Source organism: Panulirus ornatus, chromosome 14 (assembly GCF_036320965.1).
Source record: "Panulirus ornatus isolate Po-2019 chromosome 14, ASM3632096v1, whole genome shotgun sequence".
Classification (NCBI taxonomy): domain Eukaryota; kingdom Metazoa; phylum Arthropoda; class Malacostraca; order Decapoda; family Palinuridae; genus Panulirus; species Panulirus ornatus.
In genome coordinates this window covers 57,202,241-57,228,256 of record NC_092237.1, presented here as the reverse complement: position 1 = coordinate 57,228,256, position 26,016 = coordinate 57,202,241, and the positions used below count along the sequence as shown (strand labels likewise).

The window sequence follows — 26,016 nt, the reverse complement described above, 5'->3', positions numbered from 1 at the left end:
CCCCGCCATCCCGTCCACAACGCACAACAACGCGTGACTCCTCACCATCCACCCTCCTCCACCTACAGTAACGTGTGACTCCTCACCATCTACCCTCCTCCACCTACAGCAACGCGCGACTCCTCAACATCCACCCTCCTCCACCTACAGCAACAAGTGACTCCACACCATCCACCCTCCTCCACCTACACGAACGTGTAACTCCTTACTACCTTCCACCTACCACCACCACTATGTACGACACTCAGTCCACAACACCCAATAAATCCGTAAATCAGCCTTAACATACGCCAATCCGCTTGCAATAACATCGTTCAACTCGCCAATACGCTCTATATACGCCAGTGAATGAGACACTATGCCCAAACGTGCGGCAGTAAACACAGTGCAGTGCCATTAAGCACGCTAATATGCCATCAGATTCGTTGAAATTTAATTAAACCTCCACACACTTTGACAGGGGCGACGTATTCACACTAATGCCCCCCCTGGAAACACCATTACGCCGCCATAAAACGCACAGTTTCGCCGCATGATACGCCAACGCGCCTCTAAAAAGCGACAAAGCGTCGCTAAACACGCCAGTCGGCCATCAAATACATCAATGTTTCCCTTACACATACCACAACGCCGCTGAGCATGCCGGTACACCGCTAAACGTGCCGATACACCGTTAAGTCGCCCTCACGTGCAGCAGGAGTTGGACGACGATACGACCCTTGAGACGACGTTACGACCCTTGGGAATGATGAGCTGCTCTTTGAACATACCCTTAGGAAGATCAGATCAAAAGCCAGGTCATCATATCAAGGATCGAACCCTTGTTCTCAAGGGTCGCATCATCGTTTTTAAGGGTTCGTAAAGTCGTGTTCAAAGGGGTCGTTACCGTCGTGATCAAGTGGTAACAAGAAATGAAAACTGAACTAACAGGGAACCGCAATGTTTCTGGTGTAAGTGTAATGGTTGTGTTGCATGGGTGTACTGTACAAGGGTGTAGTGGTAGCATGGATCTGTGTAATGGTGTGCCAGCAATGGTTGTGTACATGAGTGTATGGTAGTGTTGGTTCTGCACAGGCTTAGCAGTGACCGAGAAACTGTGGGAGTGTAAGTGTACTGGGTGGTGCCCACAGCGCTGTAGCAGCGGGGTGTACTGGGGTTTAAGGGCTAAGGTGTAGGAACACTGGGTATTGAGGAATATTCTGGGGAGTAGAGACAAGAGAAGCACATGCACACATTTCATCAAGTGTGTGTGTCAATGTGATCACCTAAGCAGGGGGTTCTCTGTTCTCCGCTTCACATTAGATGCACCGCCTAATGTGAGACGTCGTATACAGGTGTCGACGCAAGTAAATCAGCCTGTGTATACTTCAGAGACATGTCTGCATCGCCCAGCGTGAGGCGAAGAGCGCGAGGGAGGGGCACTTGCCTAAACTGCCTGACGAAGGAGGAGTGGTCGATCGAGTGTGGTCATTTCGGGAACTTAGCCTACATTGACGTACTGAAACCAGTGTTCGCACCTCGGCCAAAACGGGAGACGCTGTGTCATGTACCTTGCTTCAGTGTATCCACACACATACACACACACACACACACACGCGCGGGCGCGCGCGCGCACACACAAACGCCGCCAGCCTCACCCTACCCCAGGAGCGCCGGACATTCCTGGGTTGTGCGTCCCGCCTGACGCTGGATATCGTAATCCGACGGAATTTCAACGAAACGAAACTGTGATCCGGGAGGGTGTGGGATGAGGGTGGGAGGAAGGAGGAGGAGGAGGAGGGGGATGATGGGACGGTATGTGCAAGGGGAGTGTGTGTTAACTTCACCGGTCAATGGTTACTCAACTCCTCTCTCTCTCTCTCCCCCTCTCTCTCTCTCTCTCTCTCTCTCTCTCTCTCTCTCTCTCTTGTGTGTGTGTGTGTGTGTGTGTGTGTGTGTGTGTGTGTGTGTGTGTTTCTTTCCTCCCAGGGAAGAACTACCCTTCTGATTCCTTCGTTACATACGTGTATTAAGACAAAAAGGAAAATCCCACAAACATTAAACGGATGATAAACCCGACAGGAGTGGCAAAATGCCGTTGTGTAATTTGGCTCTTTGGGGCGCAAGAATATCTTCAGGGATATTACTGTCGAAACGGAAGGATTTGTGGCCTGAAAACGATGATTTTAGGACATTCGATCTTGTAATGTGCAGGGGGAGTGCGTCGTCCATCAGGCACAGGGTGCTCAGCCGACGCGTGGGGAAGCTCGGGATTCTTAGAGAGAGAGAGAGAGAGAGAGAGAGAGAGAGAGAGAGAGAGAGAGAGAGAGAGAGAGAGAGAGAGAGAGAGAGAGAGAGAGAGCATATGGGTGAGGTGGGCGAGCGATGCAATGCACAATATAAAGCTGGGAACTGAAGGTCCTTTTGATACACTTACGACACTGGTGAGTGGTGTGGGCGGAGAAAGGGGGGAGGGAGGGACTCGCATTTATTCCCCGTGTGGGGTGGAGCGAAGGGGGCAAAGGGTGGGGGAAGGGGGGGGAGAATAGTCCGAGCCCCACATGCAGGGTGGGTGAGGAGGAGAGGCGGAGGGGGTCCTCATGTGCCCCGGGGCCCACTCCAAGGGTCAGGATCAAGGGCCGCCGCCAACACCACCATACAGGAGCATCATCAAAATGCAGCCAACCTTTTGCCCTGATAAATGTGCAGCCTGGAGCCAGTGACACGCCTAGAGGGGTCTCGGGACACACACACACACACACACACACACACACACACACACACACACACACAATGACCACAAATCAGCACGGGGCCCACACGGGGTCGAACCCACATGGGTTTCGAATCCTGGGTGCGGCAATCCTCCCACGGTGTTCAGTCTTTCCCTCAGGAATGATCCACAAATGGGTACCCAGCTTAGGCTGGGGTGCACGTGTATACACACATAGGAACAAAGACATGGCACATACGTACTCGAGGGCAACACGAGTGAAACACTCCCTCCCCGTAACACACAAATGGAAATTACCAGTAGTGATCACATATAAACGAGCAAAGGTTGGCACTAGACTTACCCTGACCTTTGACCTTGACATTACACAAGGGTCAACCCCATATCCCATCAGCTTAAGGCACTGCTGGCTCGGGAGAAACTGCACCGCGAATGTAATCCTTAAGTCTTGTGACATCACGGTCGATTTTTTTTTCCCCCTTCTGTGACCTTTGAACTCCTTTGGTCCCTGGCCCTACCGACGCTTAGAAAATGTCGAAGGTGCGACGTAACCTAACCCCGGGAGGAGTGTCTGCACGTAGGGGTGAGGCAAGTGGTCATCATCCGATGCCTTTTTCCCGCAGGAAAGGACGGCGTTTCACCCCGCATATCATACATATATATCATTCTACTCCTCTCTCTCTCTCTCTCTCTCTCTCTCTCTCTCTCTCTCTCTCTCTCTCTCTCTCTCTCTCTCTCTCTCTCTCTCTCTCTCACTGGGTTCATTCCTCGTCCCTGTATCTTCCTCCCCCCCCATATCCTCGGCCGTCTCGTCTTTAACACACGAGGGTGAGGCCTGCCCCTGACCCCCCTCCGACCACCTTGTTCTGAAGGCCTATTTGTCTTGAAACAGGAGATGACCTCTTCACCACCTTGACAGGTGTAATGGCTCTGGGCTACTCTCATCCCCTCCCTCCTCCTCCACTCTCTCCCATATATCTCTCCCCCGTTATTCCTTATCCCCTTCCACCTCCCAGATCTCGTTTATCTATCCTGATAGACATCGCCCCTTTTCGGAATAGTATATACACGGGGGAGGTCGGCGGTCTCCAGGCCCATGAGTTACTGTCGTGTTCTTAAGAAGTTTCCGTTGTTAGGAAGGTGGCCCTTACTTGTTCAAGGTTTACGAAGGCAAGAGTAAGTCACTAAGTAATTCATACTGCGCATCTGATGGCTATGTGCGCCTGTTGGGAAATGACCGGTGTAGACCCCGTTGCTCACCAACGTGAGACGAAGGGTATTCGAGTACATTGTATTCGATTGGTTATTTCCTATTAGCCAGGCCCATAGCTTAGCGGTAGCATTCCCGCCTGTCACAAAGGGGTCCCGGGTTCGATCCTGGCTGTTGGAGGTTTGCATGATATATATATATATATATATATATATATATATATATATATATATATATATATATATATATATATATATATATATATATATATACATATATATATATATATATTCGTATTACACTTTATACCCACGTTAGCGAGGTAGCGTCAGGAAAAGACGAAGAAACGTCCACATTCGCTCACATTCATTCCCTATCCGTCATGTGTAATGCGCCGGAATCACAGCTCCCTATCCACAGACAGGCCATACAGACCTTCCCATGGTTTCCCTCGGCCGCTTCACATTCCCTAGATCAGTCCACTGACAGCACGTCGACCCCTGTATGCCACACTGTTCCAAACCACTTTATCCCATTTACGCTTTTCACCTAGGGATATATATATAAACGAAGCAAAAAAAGAAAAAATCTCCCTAAAACAAAACATCTTTATATCTGCATATTTTCTCGCTCACCCTATCTTGTTAACTCATCTCTCTCTCTCTCTCTCTCTCTCTCTCTCTCTCTCTCTCTCTCTCTCTCTCTCTCTCTCTCTCTCTCTCTCTCTCTCTCTCTCTCTCTCTCTCTCTCTCTCTCTCTCTCTCTCTCTCTCGACAAACCACGTCGTAAGCACTCATGCGTAGGTAGGTATGCACGGGCGTCGTGAGTTCGCCCTCCTCACACGGCGTTACGGACGAACCTTTCTGCGTACGTGCAGGGTGTCTTAGTCATTGCGTTCAAGGCGTAAAGCATCGCATTCAAGGTGTCACGTCACCCTGCTCCTGAGGGTGGTCATCATGCTCAGGGCGTCGGGTCGTCGTGCTAAAGGGCGTGTCAGGTCATCGTGCTCCTCTAAGGTTTTGAGTCATTGAGATGACAAGTGGTAGGCGTCACCACACGACTGAGGTTATAGTGTGAACTGTCCTTGAGAAGAATGAAATATATACTAACTTGTAGCACTTTAGCTAGCGTCTCCTGCTTCACTCTAGCACTTCCTGCTCCACTCTAGCACTTCCTGTTCCACTCTAGCCCTTCCTGCTCCACTCTAGCACTTTCTGCTTCACTCTAGCACTTCTTGTTCCACTCTAGCGCTTATTGCTTCACTCTAGCACTTTCTGCTTCACTCTATCACTTACCGCTCCACTCTAGCCCTTCCACTCCAGCACTTCCTGCTTCACTCTAGCACTTCCTGTTCCACTCTAGCGCTTATTGATCCACTCTAGCACTTCCTGCTTAACACTCGCACTTCCTGCTTCACTCTCGCACTTCCTGCTTCACTCCAGCACTTCCTGCTTCACTCTAGCACTTCCTGCTCCACCCCAGCACTTTCAGCTCGGTTTCACTACGTAATGACGACACATTCCTCGGAGGCTTCCAGGTATATTGCAGTTGAAAAGATATTACTATTACAGACGCCTGGAATATTAAAGGTAATTCCTGTCTTTTAAATCAGTGGAATGGCCACCAACTGACGGGCAAGATAAAGAAAAAAAGATAAAAGGAAGAAAAAGAGTCACATCAGAATAACAAAGAAAATAAGACATCTATCACCTCATTCAATTCGATAGATGTATCTACTAAGTTACTTTCTTTTTTTTTTGGTTAACGAGAGGTAATAGTGCGGTGACTTTTCCGATATTCTGCAGGTGGCTGGCTGGTGTGCGTCAGTTTTAAGAATCTTGAAATCTTTATTCGTCTAAATATTTGTACACAGAGCATCTCAAGTGATAGCCTGGGTGAAGGGTAGGTGGCGGGTGGGGCACGAGTGGTGTGTGTGTGTGTGTGTGTGTGTGTGTGTGTGTGTGTGTGTGTGTGTGTGTGTATGTGTACGTGTGTGTCTATGCCTGAGAACGGGTGAGGAGGAGAACCCACACTCTCTTACCTGAGCCTGGTGCTTGCTACACACCCTGGGTCGGAGGTGTATCCTGTGAGTTACCCCCCCTCCTGAAGATACCTCCTTCCAGAGGTACACCCCCTTCGAGGGACCTCCTCCCCCGCCAGTCTCAAAGGTGACCCATGCCGGAGACTCCCTCATGCAAGGATACCCCGCTCTCACACGAACCCTATGCAAAAGGTAGACCCATCCAGAGGTACCCCCCTCATCAAAGACTTCCCCTTACTCAAATATACCTTCTACCAGAGGTACCATCCCTAAGAAGAACCACCTAGAGATACTCCCTTCCCAGAGGCACCACTAGCCAGAGATACCTCCTCCCAGAAATTACCCCCTACCCACAAGTACCGGGCACCATAGGCCGCACACAGACGGAGCAGCCGGTCCCTCTCTCGCACCGTCGTAATAAATCACCCAAATGAGCCCCTTTTCTAAGCCCCTGGTATAAATCAGCGGCGGCCGTCGCCCCTACTTTGTAGGTCACGACATCCCCACCAATGGCACAAGGCCCCTGCGCCTGCCGCCCATTCTGGCCGCCCAGCTGGGCGGCATCACCACCAAGCGACACACAAGGGGCAGGCTGCTGGGTGGCATCTCCAACGGCGACTTACGGGAGCTGATGTCACCCCTGGGGTGCTGTGTCCCCACACAAAGCCCCTGACGGCTGCTGACCCTCGGGTAAAAACTGTCGGGAATCTATGTGTGCCGCAGGAGAGCCATGAAGGATGGACACCACTCCCATGTCGACGTATTGTATACCCACCCACAGCACAGACTCATACTCGCCTCCATCTACCCTTACGCGTGTACCCCGTCACCCATGCCGTCACTGAAACGCTCTGTCCGTTGTGTATCTAGGACGATTTAAGTCGTTCAGAACTAAGAGATTTAAACTACGGTGGATTTATAAGGGAGGGAATCAGCCAAGCTACGAAATGCTGATGCCTGTAACCCAGCCAGGGGAGGAGGAGAGGTGGCGAACCTGTCGAACTCGGGGAAGGTTCAACTGAGATCTTTCACTCCGTCGGCGTGGCTTCTGTATTCGAAAATCTGACGACGGGATGGTTTACTTGCAAGGCAAACCAAGACTTTCTCTTCAGTGGCTCTTTGATCGGTAAAGTCTTCAAGACGGCAAACAAGGCTCCCGAGCAACAGTCTTACAACAGTCTTACTGATCGAGAAATACAGTAGGACTGGGAAAACTACACGTCGCTTCTGTATTCTTTTTCTTAAATAGAATTTCTAAATCGGCTTCGAATGACGCCTCATACAATACCCTCGTGGAGTGGGTTTAGTTTTATGAGGTCTATTGTCTAGATATATATAAATAGACAAAGTGTATTTCAGTGATAGTGGGTAGGATGACTTGACGAAAGTGATTTAGCAAGAGAGAAGCGTGAGGCAAAAGTATTGTCAACAACCGTAACATATAAGACTAAACATTCCCGAGAAATCACCGCAAGATAGCAATCCTCAACCTCACCATGGGAATCCCACCCTTACGGCAACATACTAGACTTCTGGGCTAAACAGGGCCATATGCAGTGTTCATGCTTGCCTGTTGTCTGGAGTGTAAATCATTATTCTTAACCTCCTGATCAAGATGGTACTACCCTAAAGCACGAAGGTACGACCCTTGGGTATGATTACCTGACCTTTCGCCTGACCTTTAAGAGCCGGGTCAAAGGTCAGACCATCATTAAAAAAAAAGGGAATGAACCGTCGTGTTTATAAACGAAGGTCATACCCCAGCGTTCAAAAGGCCTTACCTTACCTCTGTCTGTGAACTTAAGGCCTAGTCAAAACACTGTCGAGGAAGTCTATACAACTCGTCCGTCAACCTGTTGTGCCTTACAGTAAGTACGTGAACCAAACATTAGCTAGACACTCACCCTTACTGACCTCTATGACACGATTGTTCTGTGTATACTGAGACGTGAATTACCTCACAATCAGTCACCTTACGGTGGTATGGTTGCCTTACGCTACGGTGTAGCAAACGAAACACATCAAACTGGCGTTTGTTTCATCAAAAGGAAGAAGAAAATATATATATATACACGAACATTAAGAGGCCACCCAGAACGTAACAACACACCTTCAAGTAACGTAAAATGTTGTAGATGATGAAATACGTCGTGTCGCAACCCCGGCGCGATTTCCATCCCCCCGCGGGGCCTTGGCCACTCGCGTCACGTGTATTAAGCTGCCCATAAAAGCCATTCTCCTTCATGAAAATGTGATTTACAACGTCCTTGGAAAGCTATTCGGTAAATTCTAGGATGAAAGAAAGAGAGAGTAAAAGTATTTCTTTTCTTTTCGGCTGAAGGGGGTTCTCCTCGGGAAGTTTACAGGAGTATGTGTGGGAGTTAGTGCTAGTCTAGTTATACACAGTCACAGCTGATGGGTTAGGGCAGGGGTTGATAGTCATGTCTGCTAGTTAGGCTACGTCGGGAAGGATAGGTTAGGCTTCACCAAGTGGTCTGACTCGGTTAATAGCTTGTTAGGGAGGATGGTTGTTACAGGAGATTAGAATCTGAGCTTCGTTGTATCAGTGACGTGTCTGGTCCCACTCGGGCACCTTTCACTGTGGACAGTCTGCGAACAACATGAGACAAATGACAGACGCCCCTGTGAACCTAACCCATCCCTAGCATTAACCCAACCCTAACCTAACCTAACCCACCCCTAGCATTAACCCAACCCTAACCTAACCCAACCCTAACCTAACCTAACCTAACCTAACCCTAACCTAACCCAACCCTAACCTAACCTAACCTAACCCAACCCTAGCATTAACCCAACCTAACCCACCCCTAGCATGAACCCAACCCTAACCTAACCTCGGCGTGACTTCCACCAATTAAGAACCACGCCCTAGCACATCACGTAGACTATGGTTAATGTAAGTCTCAGGATTAACAAGGTGAGCCAAGTGCATCCCTACAGGTATGAATGAAAAAAAAGGAAAATTGTGTTCGGAGCAAAGTCTTTTAAACCTCTCCCCACCAAAAAGGGAAGAGACGAGGCATTTCGCCCGGGACATTGGCATGGACATAAAAGTCTGGCATTGGAGATTAAAATTCAAATGACATCATCCCTATCCTCAAGGGGTTTTAAGTCTAGAAATTCTATAATGGGATAACCCTCAAAAGAAAATACGAGCGTATGTATGAATGAAAGGTATTTGTGGTGGCCGTGTTACTCACGACCTCATCCGCCGTGCCCACGCGATGAGTAATCGCACTCACGAGGCGAGAGATCAATGGCACTTCAGAGGATAGACTCACCGCACTCGGCAACACCAGGGTTCTGCTCACGCAGTACAATTGTACTGTGAGGACGAACCCACAGCGCCCGAGTGATGAAGTCATCGTCCCTACGGAGAAGGAAGAGGCAGGGAGGGAGGGAGGGTTAAATCACTGCTCTCAAAGGATCTAATTCATCACACTCACGTAATCAAGTCGTCCAATTAGACAACTAACGACCACAAGAATATGAATAGGAAAAAAAAAAGAAAACGAAAAACGTGTAATTTACCAGATTAAATTACACAACACCTGTAGCATGATGCAGGCAACTGCACGGTTCTTGCACCGGAGGGAAGGGAGGAGGAGGAGGAGGAGGAGGAGGAGGAGGGGGAGGGGAAAACTGAACATTTCAATACATATGTAGGTTTTTCTTGCCACGTGCGGCAGTGATAGAAGGCTGAGTGAGGGGATCATTCGCGTGCACACGTCTCCAGGACGGAAGACTGACTCTCTCTCTCTCTCTCTCTCTCTCTCTCTCTCTCTCTCTCTCTCTCTCTCTCTCTCTCTCTCTCTCTCTCTCTCTCTCACACACACACACACACACACACACACGCACACAAGCTTTGCTTCAGTGCATCCCACAGCTACACCCTGGACAACATCACTAGATTTCACCGCTGCCACGCATCTTGATTGTCAGTGACCATGAATACGTTAATATACACTAACTAATCAGTTTGCTTTACTCGAAACAAAAAAAAGGAAAATGGGAGGTACGTACAGAACCTACACGAAGCGCCCGGAGGAACACCACTGATCGTCTGGGAAAAGATCGGTGGCGTTGTGGCTTTGAGGAACTTCGAAATCGTCATGAGTATCCCGGGAACCATGGTTCGATGGTCCCATATGCAAGTAAATAGGAAGACTATTCTATTTCTTTCCTTACATTATACTATCTAGTTTGACGGAATAACTGGATATCATTTATTTCTGTAAATTGGATTTTTAGCGACGTGCAGTGCCCATACAAGCTTCGCAGGAAGGGGTGGGTTTGCTGGGGAGGGGTGAGGAGAAGGCTATGCGTGGACACGTACGCTGGGGAGAGACTACGCGAGGGCACTCAAGCTGGTGATGCTACGCGTGGACGGTTGTGTGGGGTGCAGGCCCTGAGGAGAGAGAGAGAGAGAGAGAGAGAGAGAGAGAGAGAGAGAGAGAGAGAGAGAGAGAGAGAGAGAGACAACCTGGACGCGGGGCCTCCACCTCCATACTGCACCCCGAGACGACATCAGTAAATTAGGCCTCTAAGACCAAGCCCTCAATAGTCGTCTCCAGTTCCTTCTTTGACACGGAGCTCCTCCTTACCCCCTGACGGCAGTACCTACCCCAAGGGCGGTCATGTACCCCCATCACCGTACCCCTCACTGTACCTCCTACGGGTCAGATGTTTCCCTTCACTCCCACAGGACGTCGGCAACTCGGTCGCGTGTGATCCTGAGTCCCACGACACCACCAAGTACCTTCAGCGACCAGAGCTGCGCCGCCAGACGGATGCTGAGGAGACGCGAGCCACACAGGATCTGTGGGTTACGTGGCGAGGATATGGCTTGGTGATGCTGGTGTGCCATGGCGGCACGGCTTCCTGTCCAGGTCCGAGACGGGTTCTATTTCTGTCTATCTCATTTTTTGACATTATTAGACATCCTGTGTCGGGGAGACGCGATAACTGCTATCATCTCCAGACCCCTTGAGCAGGATTGCGACTGCCCTCGAAGCACAACGGTGAGACCCTTGAGTAGGACGGTATGACTCTTGAGCACGACGGCGTGACCCTAGGGCACAACGGCGTGACCCTTGAGCACGACGGCGTGACCCTTGAGCACGACGGTGTGACGCTTGAGCACGACGGCGTGACCTTGGAAGGAGCTCCGTCCACCAGACGCAATCTAGCCTACATCATACTGTACTTTCCTGCAGTTGACAGGTACAGGGACCAGACTGCACGTTATGTGTATTCAGTCTTGTCCCGCACGTCGACGTGACAGTGTTGCTATCACAGGCTAACTCGAACCCTGCGTTCAGACAGAGTACTATGACAACACTAACACAGACCAGTTACAGAGCATCACCTGTGAAGACACTTCCACGATCTATGGTCACCTTAGCCGCTTTACAATGAAGCTACACCGTATCTATCCATAACAACTCAGAGTGAACTCCTGTAATATGCCTTTGGCTTGGCCACTGTACCAGCATTGCTATAATATGCGATATCACAACAGTTATATAAATCATAGTAGCCCGTGTGATCACAGAAATAACCCCTGTAATCTCGCGATATCAGGATCCCGAACACGTCACTGCATTCAGCGCCACGTCACAGCGTTCCACGGCCACCCCACTGCATCTCCAGCCACGACAGTTACGTCACGGCACTCACAGCCACTCACTGCATCTACAACCACCACACTCTGCATTCGTGGCCACGTCACTGCATCGACAGCCACCCCCAAGCTAGAGCCACAGCCACGTCACCACATTGGCAGCCACGTCACAACATCTCCAGCCGCGTCACTCCCTTCACAGTCATGTTATCTGTCATCATCACCAGAGCTAAAGTCTCTCTGTTTACCTAAGGTAGATAACACAATCACTGCTTTTTATCTCCGTGATGACCGTGGGTCCAGGGCCAGCAGACACTAGGGGGAAAAAAATAGACAGCTGTCGAGGACGAGGACCAGCGGTTCTGCTGCAGCTGCCGCTGTTGTAGGCTACGTCACCGGTGGTGCGACACCTACATAAGCTGCAGCTGTAGTACTGCTAAAGCTAACATGACCAATACTATCAACACCACTCCAACTGCTGCTGCTTCTGCTGCTACTATTACTACTACTACTACTTCAACTACTGCTACTTACCACTTACTACTACTACTACTACTACTACTACTAACTACTACTACTACTTGCTGTTGTTATTACTACTACTGCTACTACTACTTCTTCCTGATACTATTACTATTACTACTACTGTTACTACTGCTACTGTTACTACTACTACTACTACTACTACTACTACTACTACTTATAATAACAATAATAATTCTCTGATAAGCTATAGGAAGCTACCGCACAGAATACAGCTACTAATGTATGCAGCTAAACGCTCACAACATCAGTTATCGATCCTTGCAATCCTAATCAAAACGAATCATGAAAGTTAAAAGATAGTGTCTTTGACTTATCTTAAGTCTTACGAATAAATAAATGAATATATATATATATATATATATATATATATATATATATATATATATATATATATATATATATATATATATATATATATATATATATATATATATATGAGTACCGTACAAGGTCATTCTCTTTACCTGAGCAAGAGCCGGCTGCACCTGTGCACTCTCCACTACCTGTGAAAAAAGAGAGACAAAAATAAATTATGATATAGTACAGTGCCCCCTACCAGGAGGCTAGCACGATCACACACCCACATGTACAGACGCCCCTTGCCTCCCTACTGAACCCACTTCAGGACACTCTACACAGGAAATCTAAACCGCCTTTTCCCTTTCCGTCCAGTCGAGCAAGCTTACCTTACCCTACCTCGAAGTAGGAGGTGAAAAATGGCATGAATTTAGTGAAATACACACCGTAGGGCGGTCATGGGTGATACAACTGATGTATTCTGGGCAACTGCTTATTGGCTGACGGGGGGATATGGTGATGGTATGTTTGATCACGACCCTAGAGAGGAGTGTTCAGGTGTCGCACCCCGGCGTGGGAGGTCCATCTGATGCCGACACATATGCCTCCCTCCCACAGCTGCGTCCCTCCCACAGCTGCGTCCCCACCCACACACAAACGCACACACTCACCACCGCGTCATCACACGTGCTTCGCTGCACGGTGTCACGTCTCCATTTCACTGCACCCGCCTCACGACAACCCCATCTTACTACACCTGCCTCACGACACCCATCTCGCTACTCCTGCTTCACCGCCTCTGCTTCTCCAAACTACTCAAGTTTCTGTATAGTCATTCGTCACAAAACTCCCCTCCTCGCAGCACAGTCAGCATACCTGTGCGCGCGCACACACACACACACACACACACACACACACACACAGAATACATACATAAAGTGAAGACGGTATATGACAGTAAAGAGAATATACAAGAGATTGGGGGCCCCACGAGTGTAAAACCCCCTTCCCTGAACAGTGAAAATAGGTGATCAGAAATAGGTAATTACGAACAACGAGAACCAACCGAGAATTGACTAAAGAGAAAGACAAGTGGCAAACTAAAAAAAAAGACTGAGAGCTACAAACTGAAAGATGAGGAGACACTGAGGGACACAGACGTATGGCAGGACACAGACACAGTCAAAGGATACTGAAGCGGGGCAGGATAGGGGAGCTGTGACAAGAAACAGACAAGTAGACAGACCAACAAAGGGAGAGGAAGGGAACCGCTCATACAGACAGACCCAGGAAGACGAGCAAGGTACGCGGACAGACATACACAAGACTGACAGACAGCCACATATATGGAGAAAGAAATGCCAACAGACACAGGAAGGAGTTGGACGGAGACAGAGAAAGAGACAGACACACAGAAAGAGATTGGATACATGTATGTAATATATATATATATATATATATATATATATATATATATATATATATATATATATATATATATATATATATATATATATATATATCTGTGTGTGTGTGTGTGTGTGTGTGTGTGTGTATGTGTGTGTGTGTGTGTGTGTGTGTGTGTGTGTGTGTATGTGTGTGTGTGCATACAGAGAGCTATGCCAACAGACAGAAGCAGGAACGGAGCTGAGAGTTTGGGAGAGAGAGAGAGAGAGAGAGAGAGAGAGAGAGAGAGAGAGAGAGAGAGAGAGAGAGAGAGAGAGAGAGAGAGAGAGAGAGAGAGAGAGAGAGAGAGAGGAAGCCAGACAGGTGCTGCTGCTGCCGCCGGCGTGAGGAACAGCCAGACACAGGTGAGCCATCCCCCTCCCACCTCACCCACTAGGTCACCCGCAGTTATATTTATAATAATAAGCGAGACACTTCACTTGTTTCTCTGAGGGAGCCAGGTGTGTGTGTGTGTGTATGTGTGTGTGTGTGTGTGAGTGTGTGTGTGTGTGTGTATGTGTGTGTGTGTGTGTGTGTGTGTGTGTGTGTGTGTGTGGGTCACACATCTACCCTACTAGTCCCTGCTGACGTAACACCAGGACCACCACAGCTACCCTCCATGTAGCGTTGGCGAGCGCTGGTCCAGCCAGACACGTGTTTCACCCCACCAGATGCACGGACACACCTGTTGTCTCCTGGCCCCCGACTACCACCACCACAGCCACAACCCAAACCTCAAAACATCTGTGGAACAGAAGCGCATCCACACAACACAACGACCGTACACCTGCCACATCATGCCACAACCATACACCTACCACAGCGCCACAATACCAACGTCACCACATCACACCACATCAGTCACGCAACATCTCCATCCACAGAAGGACTCATACTCTCCAGCAGTACATCGAGATGATTCAACTTCATCTCTTGACAAGAGGGTGAAAGTCATGCATGGAACAGAGCGAACTAGAACGAAATGGTATACCCGGGGTCGACGTGCTGTCCATGGACTGAACCGGGGCATGTGAAACGTCCGGGGGCCTGGATGTGGATAGGGAGCTGTGGTTTCGGCGCATATGCATGACAGCAAAAGACTGCTGTCGCCACCAGTAGTTGGTCAGTCGTCACCACACCACCACCACCACCACCACCACGACACCCTGCCACCCACCACACAGTCATCACGTCGGAGCGCGCCTCACACGCTCGACCAGGCCTGCCTCACACCAGCAGGATCAGCAACGGCAACATCTATACCAGGCAAGTGCCTCAAGGTCTTGACCTGAGACCCTCCCCGGCAATGTGAGATCATCCAGGTACTCCTCTCACATCATCCTCCCCTTCCATCATCCCACCTCCCATCATCCCACCTTCCATCATCCCCACTGCCCTCCCATAATCCTCTATCAATCATCCTCCCCTCCCATCATCCCCCTCCCATCCCATACTACTTCACCTGGACGCGTTCCTAAAAAAAGAAAGAAAGAACTGAAGAATTTCATCCATAAAATGGAAATTCGACATTTCTCGCTTATCCGTTACGTGGATTTTGAAGGAAGTGCCTGCGGTGGGATGTCGGGAAATGGAGAGAGAGAGAGAGAGAGAGAGAGAGAGAGAGAGAGAGAGAGAGAGAGAGAGAGAGAGAGAGAGAGAGAGAGAGAGAATATTCTGCTAGTCTGTTCTCGAAACAATTAGTTAAACAAAATCTCTCTCTCTCTCTCTCTCTCTCTCTCTCTCTCTCTCTCTCTCTCTCTCTCTCTCTCTCTCTCTCTCTCTCTCTCCATCTATCTATCTATCTATCTCTCTTACTGCACCAGGCTGTCATGTCCAGACGGGCGTTACGTACAGCTGGGAATTATCTGGCTTCATTACCTTCACTTCCCGTGTGTGTGTGTGTGTGTGTGTGTGTGTGTGTGGTGTGTGGGTGGGTGGGTGGGTGAAGCCACCTGTTTGTATGCTCCCCTCTTCATGCTGACAAAGTCCCTAGAAGTAACTATGGAGATAGCACGCGCGTGCAGCTGAAGACAGCACTCAAGGTACTCAGTCAGGCACACGCGTGCGGGATAGGAGGGAGGGATAGGGTAAAGAAGAGAGAGAGAGAGAGAGAGTGGGGGAGGGGTTGGATAAGCAACGCTGCCACGAGAAACACTTCACCAAGTCGACCATTTCAAGGTCACTGGGTTTGAGGGGTAGGGGAAGGGGGTGACATTGGATTGCTTGTCGATAAACATATAGATACTAACCCGTTTAATACCAGTTAATGGTGGAGGGACGATGATTAAAATGCAGTATTAAGAATCCGTAGGGAAAATCGTGGTCTAATGACAAGGGGGTCGTCTGCTGCTTGTATCCTTTGCTGTATTAATAGGACGAGAGAGCCAGGGGGTCGTCTGCTGTACTGCTGTTAACTGGTAAGTCCATCCAGCTGAGGGAGGTCTTCTCCACGTACTGCTGTTAACGGTAGGAAGACCCAGCCAGCGGCGAGGTCGTCTGCTGCGCCGCTCTTAACGACAGGACGAGTTGGGCAGAGACGACCAGGGAGAGCCAGGCAGGAACACGACCTCCCAAAAGTCGTCTGTTACCGACCGCACGAGGCCGTGCCGTGAGCGGCGGAGGGGAGGCGGAGGTGGGGGGTCGGCCACAGTCACGCCTGCCGTGTCTGGCACACCTGGTGACGGCGCGATGAGTCACCTGGCGCGTCCAGCGGAGGCACCTGCACACACCTGCTCCTGAGGCGGCAAGGACGGCCAAGCGGACACCTGTTGGTGAGTCGGCGACTGGAACACACCGAAACAGGAATTTATTTTCTCGTCAACGTCTTCATTCTTATCATAAACTTTCGTTAACCTCAAGATGAAAAAAAATATAATAAACCAAGACGTCTGAGGTCAACCTCGTCATTTATCAGTTATCAATAAATCCATTTACGTACATTCGCCAAGACATTCAGGATGAAATGAAGATTAAGTATCTTTTAATATGGAATATGCAAAGAATATTTCCACTGAGCAACAGACAGAAGTATCCCTGAGGGGGACATCTCTTCGGGGAGTTTCAAGTGTACGAATTATTCTTCGACTGCTCCTGAAACCCTTCGTCCACCTCCTGACCACCTCCTATCACGGTGGGAGCGTAAGGCCACTGACCGAGTGCTGGTCGGACGCCAGGCAGACCAGGAGGATGCGCCACAGTACTGAGATGTGATGCTCAAGGATGACCTCAGCTTTGGTGAGCGTCGCGCAAATACATCGAACGATCATTGAAGGCGGTGATAGGCCGGGTACTGAGATCTCTCAGAACGAGTGGTGTGAAAGCCATAACGTCACTTTCCGTGTGATTCATCCATCTTGGACTGGAGCGGTGTTGTGTGTGCTATCCTCATCGTGGGGCATCGCATGGCCGGAGGAACTGCTGAGTCGGTAACTGTCCGCAGACTTTTTTTTTCTCCTTTTTCGTCTTTACTCGACAAAATTTCTGGCAAGCTGGATGAGCGAAAAGTTCTGAGACGGTACCTATCAGGACGTACACGAGAATGACATGAAATACACGTGTAAGACATTGAATTGGTACGACGTGGTATACGGGGAGCGACGTGCTGTCAGTCGGGCTGAACCAAGGCATATGAAGTGGTCAGAGGGAAACCGGTGAAGAGTTTCCCCAGTCCTTGACCTGCAACCGGAGATAATACCTCGCCGGGATGACAAGCTCAGTGAAATATGCATAGTAAAACCACAGAAGATTAAAAATTCTGTTGGAAACATTCGGTGAAACAGCTTAAATGTCAGGGAACCCGCGTCCGTTCAACCGACTGTTGACAGAGGCCGAGGGAAGACCCGCCCTCCGTATTTTGATCAGAGAGGAACTAGACGGCTTCCTGCTGAGCGTATATATGACTAGCCAAGTCGTGCGACGTACCACAGACGGACAGCTGCGACAACAAACAGTATGGCACACTTACTTCTCTCTCACTAAGCATACGAACATAAGGTGTGTGGCTACGCATTTGTAAGTACCTATTTGTGATTACCAAATCATGCTCTATCACATGACTCTTTTCAGTTCCTTCATGCCGTCCACTCATTCACTATCTCATGACTAAGGTTATTCCATTCATCTCTCTCTCTCTCTCTCTCTCTCTCTCTCTCTCTCTCTCTCTCTCTCTCTCTCTCTCTCTCTCTCTCTCTCTCATCTTAGGTTCTCGTATACATGTACTCTGTTCCACGGGAGCTGAGATATACAGACTGATGGAGGGACTGAGAGAGAGAGAGAGAGAGAGAGAGAGAGAGAGAGAGAGAGAGAGAGAGAGAGAGAGAGAGAGAGAGAGAGAGAGAGAGAGAGAGAGAGAGAGAGAGAGAGAGAGAGAGCCGAAACCATCGGCACACGAGGACAAGTGCAGGCTACCGTCATCCGCGCGCGTTCCGCTGGTGTTGCAACATCCAACATCTACATTCACATGACAGACAGACAGACGGACATGCTGACAGACAGATCAGACAGGAACAGGAAAAGAAGTTCACAAGGGAGAAAGCCACAAGCCGGCAAACAAACAGACAGAAAGACACATAAGAGGGTGAAACGAAGCCAGGGAAGCAAAGACAGACTGACACACCCACAGACGGGACACACAGACACATATCTCGGAGGCCAACGCCACGCAGACACACGGCAGCATTAGACAGACAGAGACCTAAAGCAACACGGTGCTTCAGGGAGTAGCAAACATGCATCAACACAGCCAAACGATCGTACACCCCTACACAACCAGACAACACACACACACAGTCACTCACTCTGATTATACAGCCACAATATCACGCAGACACACATACAACCACACAATGTGCCGCACACGCGCACATACACCCACAAAGTCAGGTAAAGTCAGTAGGCAAGGAGTCAGAGGACACTGGGGGGAGAGGCGAGCTCCTTAGGGCCAGAGGGACCAAACATGCAGACGTGGGCAGACACCGTGTGAGACAGGCAGCCAGACAGCTTGGTGTTACCATCCCGGGACCAGAGATAACCAATCTGATAACCTTATCAAAACTTCCCTCAGGGTTGGAATTTTTCTCGCGTTTCAAGTGGCCCCAAGTGTCTTTGTAACCTCGGCCCACCAGCCCCGGACCAGCCGCATGCACTCTGCCGTAGCCTCCTCCTCCTCCTCCTCCTCATCCTCTTGCTCCACCCACTCATCCTTCTGGGGCGCCGCTCTGGTCATTCTAGATACGCTGAGGGAGATCCTATACAACGGCTCTATGCACATGGCGGGGTGTTCCCGTTGATGGCAGGCCGGGCGAGCGAGCATCAGCAGACAGGTGGAAGATAAGCCGACAAAAGCAGGTATAACGCTGGCCGACGTTGGCTTTGACCAGGTCGGATGTTGTAGGCAGGGAGGTGTTGAGGGGGAGGGGGATCAGTCTGCCCCAGAGTGTCTAAGGGTAAGGGAGACTCAGTGACTGATTGACGTTTCGCTACAAGAGCGACGAGGTTGAGTGTGGACGGACTCCTGCCCATCCCGTGGGCGGCCCCGCGAGAGAGAGACACATACGGAGGATAGGCCACCAAGACGTCCCGAGCGCTGGTTACTGGGCCTCAGATGATTGAGTCATATCACAAGTTATGACGGGCACTCAAGGTGGCGCCTAGGATAAGTCCTGGCCTTAAAGACTCTTTACCAAAGCCTTGTAGGTTGTCTTCCCATTCATCCGCCCTTGCTTTCTGCCTTACCTAACGTTATCTCTTATCGTGCCGTCTTCACTTTTACTTCCTCCTGCACAATCACCAACACCAACACCAGCCACACCAACACCAGCCACCAACACCACCATGGCCGCCGCCGCCGCCGCCGCCGCCATCACCACCTCCTCCTCCTCCTCCTCCTCCTCCTGCCCTGCGGTCATTACGTGCGAGTGCTTGATGCTATTTACGTAAGGCTTTACGTAAGCGCTTTTACGTAACTGTTAATACAGTCATGTTGACTGTATGCCATTATTGTCCCAAGGTCGGAAGGCAAGCAGTTATGACCGACTCTCTGTAAGGCAGATGAACCCTTTTAGTGCGAAGACCTCGTCTGTCTTCTCTTTTTCTCTTTTTCTTAATCTTTTTCCCTCGGGTTACGATGAGTTAACCCCATGAGTACCCGACGGCTACCACCCCCTTGACTCAAGATGGATCGGCCACCGAATCGCAAGGCCTCACTTGGCACAAGATGATCTGCCTCCCATCATTACGATCATTTCATTCGTCACGTACGACGGCTTAACGCCCTGCGTACGATAACACCGAATTCTTCGGTACGATAACCCAGGCCACCTTGGGTACGGCAACTGAACCGCAACGATTCTGGCGACTTGGCGTCGTAAGCGCGATGACCCAACTACCAGAAGTACGATAATTGACGCCGTCGGCGTCCGATGACACCCCGTGGAATACGATGATGACGACCCCCTCCTCCTCTACCCAAGCCCAACCAACACTAGTATGAACGATAACTGATGACGTCAAAATTTTGATGACGAAGGCCCTCCCCCACCAAGCAACCAACCCTCTCTCTCTCTCTCTCTCTCTCTCTCTCTCTCTCTCTCTCTCTCTCTCTCTCTCTCTCTCTCTCTAGGCACAACGACCCAGCAAGCCACCCCCACCCCCCTCAACCCCCGATCCCCCAACTCCAATCGACCCTATTGGCAAAATGAGCGTCACATGTAAACATGGGGTAGAACATGTGGCGTAGCTCCTGACCACAGTCAATGGGCACTACTACCAAACCCCCTCTCCCCCCTGCCTCTTTTCTCGTTGTTGTTGTTGTTTTTGTTGTTGTTTGTGTCTGGCGTCTCCTCCAGCATACGACGTCGCTCCCGAAGCCCCTTGTATGGACGTTACGGTCCCCACGCTGCCTTACAGGAACACAGGTCGTGTTAAAAAAGGTGATTGGAAGAGCTCCGCTCACCATGTTAAGTATCGTGCCGCTCGAGTGCAGTTCTGTGAGCCTTGAGCACACGGAGATACGGAAGCGTGTTTTACGACCAGGTCAAAGGCCAGATCATCACATCTAAGGGTCGCATATCGCCTCGCGCTCAAGGTTTATATTCCTTGGTGCTCAAGGCTCCCAACCGCAGCGCTCAAAGGCGTGAACAGTCGTGTTCAAGGACTGTAAGGCGTGTTCAAGGCTCATACAGTCGTGTTAAAGGCCCGTGCAGTCATGTACAAGGCCCGTACAGTCGTGTTCAAGGCCCATACAATCGCGTTCAAGGGCCGCATAGTCGTGCTCAATCCCCGTATAGTCGTGTTCAAGGCCCATATAGTCGTGTTCAAGGCCCGTACAGCCGTGCACAAGGCCCGCGCAGTCGTGTTCAAGGCCCATACAGTCGTGTTCAAGGTTCATACTCTTTGTGATCAAGGTTCCGTCGGGTTTGTCTTGCCAACTTGTTCACAATGTCGACGAGTCTGTCTATCTCTCCGTCTGCAACTTTTGTCCGCCGATTGCCGTGTGTGTGTGTGTGTGTGTGTGTGTGTGTGTGTGTGTGTGTGTGTGTGTGTGTGTGTGTGCATGTGTGTGTGTGTGCGTGTGTGTGTCCACGATATCTTGGTGCACTGGGGGGAGGGGAGGGGTCCCGTTTGGCTTGAGGGACTGTTCGACTATCTTGGTGTCCGTGGCCCTCCTCTCCGGCAGGAGGAGGAGGAGGAGGAACAGCAGCAGCTGGTGACGTCCCGCGCCCCTATCAGTTTACTCCCTCGACTAAACACATTTAAATCAAGAGTTTCCTCGTCCGTGTCTGCCGTGAGGGGGGAGTGGGGACATCCTAGGTAACAGCTACACGACGACGCTGTTCCGCGATTCATCAGTCTTTCCTTCAATTCCCACCACAAGCCCTGGCAGCAGCAGCAGCAACTCCTCCTGCCTCCTCCTTCTCCTCCTCCTCCTCCTCCTCCTCCTCCTCCTCCTCCTCCTCGTGGACTCAGCCGCCTAGAGCGAAAACGTCTGAAAGCATCTTGTTTTCGACGTCCCGTCGCTGACGTACACTGCCCCATAGCGTACCCTCCTGGTAACATACCTCACAGACGCACCTCTCGCTGCCCCTGCTGCTGCTGCTGCTGCTGCTGGCCGTGGATGTACCCTGGTGTACCCCGCTAATGTACTCAGTTACCGTACCCTGGTGCTGTACCCGGCAACATGATCTTGCTAAAGTACCAGTGTTACTGACGTGCCTTACCCCTCCGCTGACGTGCCCTACCCCTTCCACTGACGTGCCCTACCCCTTCTGCTGACGTGCACTGCACCTTTTGCTGACGTGCGCTACCTTTCTGCCGATGTGCCCAAGCTCTCTGCTGACGTACCCTATCCCTCTGCTAACGTGCTCTACCCTTCTGATGAGGTACTCTATCCCCTGCTGACGTACTCTATATCCCTCTAATGACATGTTCCACCCTCTGGTGCACCTCTAGTTGACGTGCTCCACCCCTCTGCTTGACGTGTTCCACCCCGTTGACGTGCCTCATCCCCTGTTGACGTAAGCTGCCCACTTTGTTGACCGACGCCACTCCCTGTTGACGTAACCAACGCCACTCTAACAGACCCGAGCCCCCACCAATGCACTCTACCCACTGCTGACACACTGCTCACGCTTCTCACATATCTAGTCCCCTGCTGACACACCCCATGCCCTCCTGACATATCCAGTCCCCTGCAAGCACAACCCACGCCCTCCTGAAACTGATGCCACGCCTTATGCCCTCTTGGCATACCGTATCTAAGCTCCTATGGACTAACGTACCCAACCCCCTCTGACGTACTCAATCACTCACTGATGTACCTAACCTCCTGCTGACGTTAATTACCCCCTGCTGACCCCCACCATCCATTCCCTGCTGACCTACTCTTCCTCCCTTCCACCAGACGTAGCTTCTGCACCTCCGCCCATTTGACGTAGCTACCCCCTCCCAGCTGATGCTGCCTCTCCTCCCACTTCCAACTGATGGAGCTTCTCCATCCCCCCTTCCCTGCTTAAGTAGATACTCCTCCTCCTCCTCCCTGCTTACGCAACCACTTCTACCCCTATTCCTGCTGACTTACTCCGCCCCCCCTCCCCCCCAGAGCAGGAACCTGTGAGTACTGTATAATGCTCATAAAACGACATGTCTGATTTCCAGCGCTGCTGCCCGGTTTAAGGGCGCCGATAAAGCAAGGGTGAGAGGGACCCTGCTGCATGAGGCGTGTGGGGTTTTAGCCTTTTACCGTAGCTATATGAGAGGTGATAGCACGATACACGAGGTTTGTTGGAGATCTGAGATAATGGAGCTTTGATGTGATTTCACGTGAAAACCACTGAGGAAAAATGAGAATAAATGTGTGTGTGTGTGAGAGAGAGAGAGAGAGAGAGAGAGCATGGAGAGCGTGGAGACATGATACCATGTCCTCGCACCAAATCAATTTGAATGGGTGTTCATCCACGTCACTCTCTTGACCCCCAGCGAGACGCATTCCAAGCAGGAGAGGAACTCCTCCACCTTAAGCTGATGTCTGCCCCCACCCCTTAATAGCATCGAACCCTGAGACCGCATGATGTATGTCGCCTGTACTCGCAGGCGCGCGAGCCACCGAGTGATCACCTCAGGCTGTCTCGAATGGATGTAATCACAGGGATACAGTCCTCTGTAACCCCATGCCATGGCTGAACACACACACACACACACACACACACCCCTCAAAAACAGACAAATAAAGTTGATGATGAGAATTATTACAAGTCCGTGACGAATGACCGGTTATGTGTGTGTGTGTGTGTGGAGGTCCTGACGGACAAGGTGTAAAGGGGGGTGAGGTGTGTCAACCAATACGTAAAGAAAATGGGGGCATGTCTTCCGGTAAGCAAAGAAAATGGTGAGGCACATTGCCTACAACATAAAGAAAACAGTGGGAAATATTACCCAATATTTCTATAGAGAAAACGGGGTATGTCAACCAGTAAATACAGAAAATAGTGGGACAAATCACAGAATATCTAGTTTTCCCTAATGAATGAAGAAAATGGGGCATGTCACTCGATAAAGGGAAAAAGAAAACGGGTATGTCATCCACTACGTAAAGAAAAGGGCAGCAACGTGACCCAATCTGGTGGTACGGTAGCACCAAAATCCTGAGCATTGTTGTTGATGATGTTGTTGGTTGTGGTGGTGGTGGTTGTGGTGGTGGTGGTGTAGGTTGTGGTGGTGGTGGTGTAGGTTGTGGTGGTGGTGGTGTAGGTTGTGGTGGTGGTGGTGTAGGTTGAGGTGGTGGTGGTGGTGGTGTAGGTTGTGGTGGTGGTGGTGTGGTGGTGTGGTGGTGGTGGTGGTGGAGTGGTGGTGTAGGTTGTGGTGGTGGTGGTGGTGGTGGTGTAGGTTGTGGTGGTGGTGGTGGTGGTTGTGGTGGTGGTGGTGTGGTGGTGTAGGTTGTGGTGGTGGTGGTGGTGGTGGTGTAGGTTGTGGTGGTGGTGGTGGTGGTTGTGGTGGTGGTGGTGTGGTGGTGTAGGTTGTGGTGGTGGTGTGGCGTGAGTGAGCAGGAGGGACTACCGCCACACTCCGTCCGGCACTCATCACTTCCTGCCCTAAATAGGCTGGCTGGCGCCATGGATTTTCCTCATTGTTTTCTTTTGTCTTTCTTTTTTCTTTTCCTCCCTCTCCCCTTCCTCGCCTACCTGCCCTTTCCCCTCTCCCATTCCCTATCCTCTATCCCTCCTCCTTCTCACTCTCACTCCACCTTCTTCTGACCGTCACTCTCACCGACTTCCTGGCCACCTACCCTCTTCCATCTACTCCTGACCCCTTACTCCCCCAGTGAGAGCACAAACTCCCTCTCTTAGTGACGCAATCAAGTTCACACCATCACTACACAGGACTTTAAGGGGGGAGGTCAGGTGTTTCAGGACTGACAGCCAGTGGTTCCTCCGACACCCCATGTGCGCACGTGCCCTTCATCCTCGCCATCACTGATCTGCTTCCTCTACGTACGTCTGGAGATATGCAGATATTTTTCCAGATTCAAGAGCCGAAATCCAGCTGTGAACTATGCAGGACGCTACACCTTCCTCCCAGTTCATCTCTTGATTTGCACAGTGGGTTAGAATCTATCACAACATGGAACCAGTGACATGTGCCGTGACCTCAGAAACAACAGCAGTTCACAAGTCACACGGTGACGACAACGACTCAACAGCCACGGTGACAACAACGACTCAACAGCCACGGTGACAACAACGACCCAACAGCCACGGTGACGACAACGACTCAACAGCCACGGTGACAACAACGACCCAACAGCCACGGTGACAACAACGACTCAATAGCCACGGTGACAACAACGACTCAACAGCCACGGTGACAACAACGACTCAATAGCCACGGTGGCAACAACGACCCAACAGCCGCGGTGACAACAACGACTCAACAGCCACGGTGACAACAACGACTCAATAGCCACGGTGGCAACAACGACTCAACAGCCGCGGTGACAACAACGAGCCACAGTGCCAACATCGATTCACGATCTCACTGTTCACAACGACCACTCACCAGCCACTCTAAGAGGCCAACAAGAGCGACACAGTATCGAGGAGTTCAGCGCCGTGTGTTGTCCTGCGGACCATTAAGCCACCGGAGGGCGGCCCTGCCCGGACGCCTCGCGATAACGACGAGGGGAAACGTGATAACGACGAGGGGGGGAAAACATAGTAACAACGAGGGAAAAATAACTAACCGAACCTGAACTGAAACATTTTGGCTCCTCTTCGTAGGCCACCGCCACTTTTGATACGGCTGCGTCTACGTTTTCCCTCGAAGCTGTAAACCGTTTTCTGACATCTTGGGCCAGCCGACTGTGCGCGCACAGAGCTCTGGTGGTCCATCCATCCACGAGGTGGCTTGAGTGCATTTTGCCTCAAATGACTCAGATGAAAATAATAGCAAAAAAAAAAGTGAACGCCAATTGGGAGTTTAAAACTAGCGGGAATTTAAACGCGCCATCTGGGAGTGTAAAACTAGCGGGAATTAATACTTGCACTTGAGCCTCATCGTGCCAGCAATGGTTGCAATGGACGGGTTACATGTGACTCACAGCAAACACTTGCCTCGTTTAATCCCTT

The 26,016-nt window shown here is 50.5% G+C and overlaps 1 protein-coding gene across 4 annotated transcripts in view; it reads right to left on the bottom strand.

The window, feature by feature from the left end:
- LOC139753462 (uncharacterized) overlaps nucleotides 1-26,016 on the bottom strand; it is an 830,062-nt gene that overhangs the window by 617,034 nt on the left and 187,012 nt on the right. For 2 of the 4 annotated variants that reach the window (XM_071670003.1, XM_071670009.1), the window contains exon 2: nucleotides 12,619-12,657. The exons of the other annotated variants lie outside the window; for them this stretch is intronic. In XM_071670003.1, coding sequence (XP_071526104.1) covers nucleotides 12,619-12,657 — 39 coding nt within the window. The remainder of the gene's footprint in view (nucleotides 1-12,618; nucleotides 12,658-26,016) is intronic. 4 annotated transcript variants of the gene reach the window in all.